Source organism: Phaseolus vulgaris, chromosome 1 (assembly GCF_051622355.1).
Source record: "Phaseolus vulgaris cultivar YP4 chromosome 1, ASM5162235v1, whole genome shotgun sequence".
NCBI lineage: Eukaryota > Viridiplantae > Streptophyta > Magnoliopsida > Fabales > Fabaceae > Phaseolus > Phaseolus vulgaris.
The window spans coordinates 4,463,765-4,474,022 of record NC_143498.1 but is presented as its reverse complement, the minus strand read 5'-3'; the positions used below and the strand labels follow the sequence as shown (position 1 = coordinate 4,474,022).

The 10,258-nt window shown below is 31.4% G+C and overlaps 1 protein-coding gene, 1 long non-coding RNA gene and 1 other non-coding gene across 3 annotated transcripts; 2 read left to right on the top strand and 1 right to left on the bottom strand.

Annotated features, from left to right (window-relative positions):
- The first annotated feature begins 1,027 nt into the window (after positions 1-1,027).
- Positions 1,028-2,654, top strand: LOC150029464 (uncharacterized). Its single transcript, XR_016518539.1, has 2 exons — positions 1,028-1,152; positions 2,248-2,654. It is a non-coding gene; the product is annotated as an uncharacterized LOC150029464 (long non-coding RNA).
- A 1,015-nt stretch (positions 2,655-3,669) lies between these two features.
- LOC137816609 (putative protein phosphatase 2C 72) lies at positions 3,670-7,325 on the top strand. The gene is made up of 5 exons (XM_090298394.1): positions 3,670-4,255; positions 4,828-5,163; positions 5,442-5,556; positions 5,838-6,064; positions 6,859-7,325. The coding sequence occupies exons 1-5, from the start codon at positions 4,091-4,093 to the stop codon at positions 7,054-7,056; spliced, it is 1,041 nt and encodes a 346-aa protein (XP_090154520.1). The 5' UTR covers positions 3,670-4,090; the 3' UTR covers positions 7,057-7,325.
- A 239-nt stretch (positions 7,326-7,564) lies between these two features.
- LOC137816608 (uncharacterized) lies at positions 7,565-9,387 on the bottom strand. Its single transcript, XR_016521065.1, has 4 exons — positions 8,895-9,387; positions 8,155-8,307; positions 7,773-7,904; positions 7,565-7,664 (listed from the first exon to the last, which is right to left on the bottom strand). It is a non-coding gene; the product is annotated as an uncharacterized LOC137816608 (transcript).
- Positions 9,388-10,258: the final 871 nt, after the last annotated feature.

Below are 10,258 nucleotides of genomic sequence, written 5' to 3'. Positions count from 1 at the left end.
TCTTAGATGCTTGTTAGATTAATCCTACATATATACCTCTTTTAATAATAAAGAATAGTTAAGGGTAGAAATGGAATATAAATGTTTCAGATAACATGATGTATGAAAACTATTGTTTACCATATCAAACTCTATATAATACTTCCTAAATCTTTTAAGGATGAAAATATATGTTTATTTTAAAATAAAATATTGGTATTTTTTAAATACCTAAAACGTCATTCTAGCGATAGAAAAATCAAGAAAAATTGTTTTTTCTTAGTTTCAAAACCTAATGAAATCAAATTCCAAAAGCTTAATTTGTGATGCAAAAGGCCCGAACTGCCTTAAACAGAAGGCTCATTCTCCCTGACCCAAGTTTGCAAAAATACTAAAATACTCTTAATAAAATTTGCAAAAATACAAAAATACCCTTAATGAAATTTAATCATTTATGACGATCTCTCCAAACAATCACAGGCTTATCGGTAAATGTCTCTTCTATTACGAAGACCACCAGGTCGCGAAGCTTATCCAGGGAATGTTTTTTATTTACAATTAGGTTAAGGGAGCACCCAATCACAACACCCCCTCATTTTTGCTTTCACGGAGCAGCCACCACTGCGACCTTCGTTTTTGCACTGAACGCAGCGGGCATTGTCGTCTTGTCATTCTTACGTTCGCATTTCTTCTATGAGGTAGTTGAAAAAAGAAATATCACTTAGCTTTCGGATATAAAAATCCATAAGTCAAAAAATATACTTCCGCATGCCCACATCGGGAACATAGTTAACTATTCCAGATATGTACATCCAAAATATAAAATCAAATTTCAGATAATGATATTCGTAACGCATTTCTGTGCATCCTACACCATTTTTCAAAATAAAGAAGACAAGGGCATAATGGGATTTTACCAAGTTTGGCGGGTGCAGGAAGCAATTGATTGGGTGCAGAAAGTAATATCCTAAACAGAATCCAAATCGCAGGCCGAGAAAGTTAGCTGGCCCAAACTATTCGGATCTTTTGAACGGTCTTTCGCAAATTTCACGCCGAAACGAACATTAGGGTTTACAGCACAAGTATTTACATATATATATATATACAGCTGTGGCCACACCAATTTCACCATCAGCTTTTGATGGCACTGACACAATTTGTTCAATCAGTGAGGTGAGTTTTTCTTCTCTTTTTTCCTCTCCAATCCAAAAGTTTAGTAAAATTTCTATCAATGCAGGTGTTTTTGTGTTATTGAGTATTTTTTTTGTCATGGAAGTAACCCTAGTTATAGCAATGCGAATAAGAATTAGGAAGAGAAAATGGTTAAGGCTCTATATTAAGAGTCAACAGCAGGGGCTTCTACAATAGTTACCTGACTGCCGCTTAGAGCCAAGATGAAAACACCAGATGAAGATCCTTGAAAACAACCCCTTTTGTTTCAAGACACAAAATTCTGGTCAAATTTTTTGTTTTTGTTTTTGTCAATTGTTGTTGGCACTTAAGTCAGACACGGGTGTTTGTTGCTGAATCTCAAAACAAACAACCTTTTGCATGGTGCCTATATATAATCGGCTATTGATTCACGATTGAGGGAACTTTTTTTGTGGTTCCTTCAAATTTCAAGCAGCTATATGTTCTTGAATTTCAGCTATTCCTTTTTAACAATGCTTTCTTTTTTCCCCCAATCAAAATCTGACCCAATCAAGAGATTATGAGACACTTTTATTAACTCAATACACTTATCTTAACATTATAAAACAAGTGAAATATAATGTTATTTTAAAGTATTGAATCTAATATTTAAAACTTTCACAACACTATTTTATACATTGTAAATGTATAGCATAGTTTGAGAGAAAGAAAAGAACCTCATTCTGTTAAATATTGCTTGTGAAGTAATAAATATGAAAAAAATATTCTTTAAATTTTATGGATAATGATTAATATTAATAATTAATGATAGTATCACGGTTGGTTCATCATGTTGTAAATTATAAACTTGGTATTGATACTAGTCAAATTATTTTATTCTTTTGCAACCTGTTTGGATCATGCCCTCTCTGAAAGTAGCCACAATTTATGCTGGTGTATATTTGAATTCACAATTATGTGATCTCATCTATTTTAATATTTATATTCATTTAGTGAAGAGTTAGTTTTTTAATGAAAGTATTACGAAAATCTGAGCAATGCATTATTATATTTTCTTGTGATTATAGTTTATCCTTCAAATCCATTCAGCTTGTTTTAACTGATGCATTTGTTCAGGTATAGTCTGAAAGCCAAAAGGGGAGGAAAATGAAGATCATTTCTGGACATTGTCTTTCATTGGAAGACATGTCACTTTCAAAAACTTAATAACTCTCTCAAAATCCTTCTGAAGGATTGATTCTGCTGATGAAAATGGGGCTTCAGATAGAGATTTAGAATGAGAAATCCAACCATTTTCTCAAAAATGCAAAGGACATGCAAAGGACTGTCCTTGGGAATGTTGTTTAAGATTATGAAGAACATAGAAATATAGTTGTGCATATTGTAGTGATTGTTCTTGTTTATTATCTGTTTGATATGTTCTAATTTTATTTACTTGTATATTCCCTATATCATTTGCCCAATATATTTTTTATATAACGTTGGGCATGACATAATGTGAACCTTTCTTTTTCTCTGTCTAATTTTATATCACACTTATCACTTGAGCTTATCATGGAGATTGATAAGAGGTGTTTGTCCTTTCACGCAATTCAAAGTTCTTCCCTTGAAATGGATCAATTCATACAAGTATATCTAGAATGATGCAGAATATGCAAGTTGTTTGCCTTGCTGATAGTGTCCAATTTTTAAAGAAAAAACTAATTTTGTATTCTGTTTTTAATATATGAAGATAAGAGTAAAAAGATAAAATATTATTTGACTCCTGCCTCAGGCCTAGTAGGAGATTAAGAATTTAAATAATTTGGCCATTCTTGTTCATTCCCATCAAGTTGTGATCTGATCTCTTTCCCTTCATACATGCTTAAGAAGATTATTAAAAAAATGTGTTGATTGATATTTTTTTTGTTGATTTTTATAAATGGCTTACGTATTCAATTCTGTCCCTAATTGTTATTATCAAGCAATGAAGACAGCAACATTAACTTTCATTTTGTTTTGTTTATAGCATCTTTCTAATGTCAACTTGCGTTCTCAAACAAATTATATTAGGTTTGGAGAAATTAGGTTTACTATTAGGTTTAGAGAAATTAGGTTCACTATATTAGTAAAATTGTCTAAATTATTCGGTTTTAGGACAGAAAATAGTAAAATTGTTTTTTAGTCAAACTTGAAATATTCTAACATAAATTATTTCACTTTAAAAGTAATTTAAATAAAAATTTAATTTTATGAAAAAAAATCATGATAGTTAATTTTACAATTCTACAAAAAATTCAATACTATTATGTGAATGCTCCTAAACACTCTTCAAACATCCTTAAAATCTTCTACAATTTATCATTTTGTTGGTAATATCGCGTAACAATATTTTTACTCACCAATTAAAGTCTAACTCGTTTAACATAATGTTTTTTATTATACATAAATTAAAAATAAAAAAAATGTTATGTTTTAGTATGTGAAAAAAAGTAAAAATATCTTCATAAACCAGGCGCTCACTAATGAGTACAGCATCTTCAGAATTGTAACCTTCCCATGGCATATAAGGGATAGATTTTAGTTTAACAAAATGAAGGGGAAAAATCATATAATTTTATAAAAGTAGTTTACTTTAGAAAAGTTTGACGGACTCGCGCATCTATTTGTTTATGCAGAAACCTATAACCGAATAAGAACTTATAAAAATTGTCTATTTATTTTGTAGAACAAATATACCCAAATGCTAACATCAATATTACAAAATGATGCATTGTTTAAAATGGAAAGTCATACCCTTTTGAGCATTGGTTTGGAAAGTCATACCCTTTTAAGTATGCCCTAGCTTTTAAGTATCTCCACTAGCCACCAAAGATCTTTATCTATTTTATTATTATTAATTACCACTAGCTACCATAGATTTGTTATATATTTGGGTGCAGTAATTTCACTGTATTGATAAAATTGAAGGATCAGTGAAATGGGTATCTGCATATCAGTTTCAGAAAAAGATGATGATGATGATGAGAATGTGACAATATTTGAAGAAAGGAAGAAGGTCCCAAATGGGAGTCAGAGACTTTTCTCTGTTTACTCCAAACAGGGTACCAAAGGACTCAACCAAGATGCTGCCTCCATTCACCAGGTTTCTTTTACAGTTTCACTGTTTAAAACATCAGACAAACCACTGAATTTTGTTTTGATTTTTCATTTCTCAGGCAGTTATGCATATCAAAGATATAGGCTAAAATCACATGGGACAACTCATGTATTTCTTAAATAAAAAAAAACACTTAGATTGAGAGAAAACATGCTACTCTGTAAGGCCAAAGAAAATCATCAACATTAATGAAGATTTATACTGAAATTTATCATTTGCTTGTAAATCATAGGTAGGTAAACGTTTGATCATATAGACTAATCTTTGTTGCATTCTTTATGTTGTAAATCTTAAGTAATAATCCTTAAAAAGCTAACAAACCTTTTACTTTTTGCTTTATATGTTTAATGACTATGCATTTAAAACAGTTTTACAATCTGTGATAGAAAAATCATGATTTTCAAGGTAACTATGATGAAAAATCAACAGATTTACTGCACATGATCATATGGTTATAAACTGTTTTCTCTTGCTTTGTCAGTCATTCGTTTTGTATCTAATTAAGATTTGTGGAGCACATAATCATTTTCATGTGCTTTTTCTCAAAAAAAAAAAAGGATTATGGAATGGAAGATGGAACATATTGTGGTGTTTATGATGGTCATGGAGGGAATGGACACAGAGTGAGCAAAATGGTAAGCAGTCGATTATCTTCCCTCATACTGGACCAAAAGAATGTTCTTGAAAAGATTGATGCTATAGAAAATGGTTATTACAACACCACCTCAAAAAACCATGTTGGCACAATGAAAAAGGACTCAGCTGCAAACAACTTTCAGAAATGGAAAGAAGCAATTGTTAGTGCTTTCAAGGTGATGGAAAAAGAGGTCAAGCTTCAACATAATCTAGATTGCTCTTGCAGTGGAACCACTGCTGTAGTTATCATAAAACAGGTAAGAAAAATTGCTAGAAACTCATCTTCTATATAATAACTTGCTTTTGAACACACTAGTAAAACTCAGAGTTTTAGTAAACTAATGATATATTATCTAGTTTCTACTATCTAGATTTAATGAATTCTAGGAGAAATGAGCAATTCCAAAAATGAAACAATAGGAGAAATGAGCAATTCCAAAAATGAAACAAAATCACTACACCTCCTTAATAAAGCTTCCTATTAGTTTTCATATTTATTGTGAAAAGAACATAATGTAACAACAACAATACACAGGGTGAAGGTCTTGTCATAGCAAATCTGGGTGACTCAAGAGCAGTGATGGGAACAATATGTGATGAAAAACTCATTGCCACTCAGTTAACCACAGATTTGAAGCCTGAATTACCTCGTAAGATTCTTCTTATAAACTATAAACCTTGCAGATTCTTCTTTTAGGACACAACTTTTCTTCTTAAGGTCTAAACCTGCAATGCTTGCACTAATATCACTTGATGGTAACACAAAGTAAGTTAATGTTTAATATCACTATTGTTAGAATTGATATCACTGGGAGAAATTTCTGGTTTATACAAGTAACAATGCATGGTAGCTTTAAGAATAAATTAAAGTTTTTTGCATGTAAAACTATTCAAACCAAGTAAATTTATTTGGAAACAAATTGGAATGCAGGAGAAGCAGAAAGAATAAGAAGGTGCAATGGTTGTGTGTGTGCATCGAAGGAAGAACCAGAAATCCAGAGAGTGTGGATTCCAAACAATGATAACTCCCCTGGCCTAGCCATGTCTCGATCTTTTGGAGATTTCTTGCTCAAGAATCATGGTGTTATTGCTGTTCCAGATATTTCTTATCACTCTCTAACATCAAGTGACCAATTTATTGTTCTTGCTAGTGATGGGGTACGTGATACTTGCATAACAGAGTGTTATGTTTGCATGCAAGATTCAAAAGAAAAAGAGATAATAGTTAGCAACACACAATTTATCAGAGTAAATCATATTAATTATTTTGTAAAATGTTCTTTATACTAATCCTCTTCAGTGCTTTAAAAATTATCATGTTAACATTTTTTGTGCATTACACTAACTCTTAATTGTTTGGAAAATATTATACTATTCCTATAAGAAATATTACTGGAATTAATAGAAAAAAAAAGAATTTGTGTAATTTTACGAAATTTCAATAGTGATTAATGTAATGTATTTATTAGATTATTTAGATAAGAAATGAGACTCACAGTATATGTTGTGATTTTAATAATTCTAATCAAAGTCAAGGAAGATGTGATTCACATTCAATTATTTTGTACATCATTCATTTGTATTTACCTTTAAACACATCATTTATTATATCTCAACTCAAGTTTATCTCTCTTAAATAAATTGTTGTACAGTTTGTTATATCAGTAAAATTTTCCAATAGATTGTGTTAAAAAATGTTTACTAACTTTTCAAAAAGGTTACCTAATACATATTAAAATTCTCACAACAATTTCTACAATGTTTTTGGAGTGTTTATCTCTTTCCATTACATCATTTATTACATTTTAAATTTACATTTGTTAGTGGTATAAATTGTTATACAATTTTCTGATTAGAAATTGATCCCTGTTATTGTGTGGAATTAGCTAGTGGAGTGTATTTTTGCACAAGCATTCTCTAAGGACTTTTTTGTTTGTTTTTCTTGCTTATAGGTGTGGGATGTACTTAACAACAATGAGGTTGCATCAATTGTGTGGAGTGCAGAGAGTGAAGAGGTTGCAGCAAGAGCAGTGGTGGAAGCAGCCACTACTGCATGGAAAGACAAGTTTCCTTCCTATATGGCAGATGACTGCACGGTGGCTTGTCTCTTCCTGCACCAGAAACCACAACTTCAGCCTTTTCAAAACTAACTTTCATAGTGTTCCTTCACTAATATTCTAGACACCTTTTTCCTTAAATCATGCTTTGTGAAAAGGCCACAATGATGTTCATTGAAAACTAGATGTTAGCAGGGGAAAGAAACTGAGAAAGAGGAAAATTACTTCAATCACTGCTAGATATTGCAAGTGTTTAAGTGATGTTTTGTGTATTTTTTTAAATTAGATATATCTTATGCTTTAGATGTCTCATTTTTTAAGAAAAGTAATGATAGTATAAAATTTATAATCAAACACAAAAATTGCTTTATTTCACAGTTAATTTTGAATTCTGAATCAAATCAACTTGAAACCAAATATTTATCAAATACAAGTTAACTGATGTTTAACATTAATTTAAATAATTTATTGTGAATACCGATTAGTCACTAAAAAATAAAAATTACTGTACAAGTTCATCAAAATATAATACTTCATAACTGAAGGATCAATATGATAGTAAGACGATAGGGTATTTACATAGCAAAGACTTTTAATGCACTTAAAATGACAATGGAATGAAGGTTGGATTGTTATGCATGCTTAAATCGAGCAAGTCATCATCATAAGAGATTGGTATCCTTAATCTGCCATGAACAGAGTTAGATTCGCTTCACCTGTTGAAGATCGCACAAGAAGATCGCACAAGATCGTACATTGATTAAAGATTAGAATATTTCATAATATATAAGTCGGTTTTATCACGTTGACTACGATTCGCTTCACCTGATGGTTCAGGTTTATCTTGCCTGATGCCTGCAACCAAATGTAGAGGACTCCTCTTGAGAAGAATCCTCTTTCTTTTGCAGTGGTGGCTGCTTAACATTTGGCTGACTGAACTGCTTGTGCATTATTATAAACAATGACGAGAAACTACTTATTACAGAGGAAATAATTATACGAGTAATCTTGGTTCTGACACAAATTCATAACACTTGTTTAAGAGGAAAACAACACAACTCTAACACTAACTGGGGGCTGCTTCTTGCTATCCCAGATAATAGGTACATATACATCCAAAACCAAAACAAACTTCACTGTTTTATTCAATACAAGGAACACAAATATGTAAAGTGTTTTAACACTGAAAACAGAAGGGTCCTCAAACTCCTTTGCTTTTTTCATGATCTCTTTGTAAGCATTTGGTTCTCGAACCTTAATGATGCTCCACAATACACCACCCCTTGTCCGAAATCGGCTACCATCAACAGTCTTCTGACCTCCACAAGACTGTATAGTATCCACCTGTGATTTTCACATTTGATTATACAAGTTTACGACATGTGTATCAAATTGGACAAATCAGAAAAGAACACTGAAAACAATTAAAAAACACCAAATCCATTAATTAGAGATTCAAGTTAGCAATAGATTTGGATACATTATTGACACATATTGGTGCAGTATTCAAGAGCATTGGATATGTGAAACTATTTGAATTATTCTTACTCTTCCCTTTCTTTTAAAATGTTTTCTATATAGCATTGAAACCACCATATCCATAATCGAATTATTACAAGCAATAAATACAATTAAAAGAAAAGAAAGTGTCTAGAATTATCAATATGAGTGAATAAGGAGAACAGACGAACAGTTCAGAGTCATTAGAATTATCAATATGAGTGAATAAGGAGAACAGACGAACAGTTCAGAGTCATGTGGGGAAGGGAAACTCGGCACATTCAAGTACCAACCAAAATTTCATTAGTAGATGTTCTTAAATTGTTTTTCAGCCTCCAAACGACCATGATATTTCACTGAAAGATCAACTAAAAGAAAGAAAAAAAACAACTTTCAACATGAAAGCAACATTTCAGTGAGGATTCCAATACCTCACTGATGATATCACTTAATGCAGAAACTCCAATACCATGTATGACTTTTTCTCTTTCAGCCCCCGACATACATCTATCACAAACCTGAAAGAACAACTAAATTTATTAGAAATTAACAAATTCATCAGTATGTAATTAAGGATAAGGATTAAGGATTGGTGAGTAGTGGTGCTACAATGAGGTATCTGTCTTGTTACCAGACATCACATATTGATACTTTAAACCCGAAAACAACCTCACAACTTGCAAGGTTTTCGTACATCTATCTTTCTTTTCCCATTAGTTGGGAGTCTGATGTACAACCATTCATTACATTTAAGTCAAGCTGTACACGTGTAGACTCTCTATTGAGTTGGTTGGTATTTGTATTTGGTACGTCTGTGCTCATAGATGCTCCTAAAGACTAAAGTCAAATGCTAAAAGTTTGGCCAACTTGATTCATAACAGGATAACTTTACTTTGAAAACCAAAGGAATGATGGGAAGTGTATGGTGATGCTATGTCCTAACTTCAATATGCAGTGCTGAAACAGCTTTCACAACCATACTCTTTTTTGAAGAATTTAATTAATTTGCCATAAATTGTGGTGCTTATTTGATAAAAGAAATCTAATATCAACAGAATGATGGGATATTTTGGTGGTGCTGCAGTGTCCTAACTTCACTCTACTGTGTTGACATCACTTTCACAAATTTAATTATGTTACAGGTTGTGGTGCTTATTCGAAAAATCTATTATCATTTATACAATTTGGTCATATAACTTTTTCTGTTAAAATTCGTTTGTTAAGAATTCAATGTCAGTTGAAAAAAAATTTACATTGCATAAAAATGAGTAAAATGGATAATATATAAGGAGAAGAATCCATAAACTTGTTGCCTTAAGATTTTAGATTAATGATGGTGTTTGTAAATTTAAGTTTTATCCAAGTGCTAAATCTTCTTGGTGTCTTCTTTCGAAGAATCTAAAGATAGTATTAGAGTTAGATTCACCTTGGTGACAGTTCAGACGAGTATACAATAAAGTAGATGAAGAATTTTAAAGTTTGAAGATTCTTTGAAGGGTTATCGTTACTATCTTCATGCTTAAATATGCTTTCACTTGAGAGAGGTGTTCTAACGCAGAAAAGACTCACTTGGGGAAGAGGTTGTTAGAAATTCAAGGTGAGTTAAAAGTTTCATAAAAATATATATAACTAAAAGAAACCATAAATCTATTATCTTAAAAAAATTTAATGGAAGATGATGTCTTAGTCTCTTGTTCACTATTTGTTGTTACGATCTCTCTTAGTTGTCTCCCTTAAAGAACCTAACACTTTTTTATTGTATATATTTTTCTTTTATAAGACCAAAATATACTTT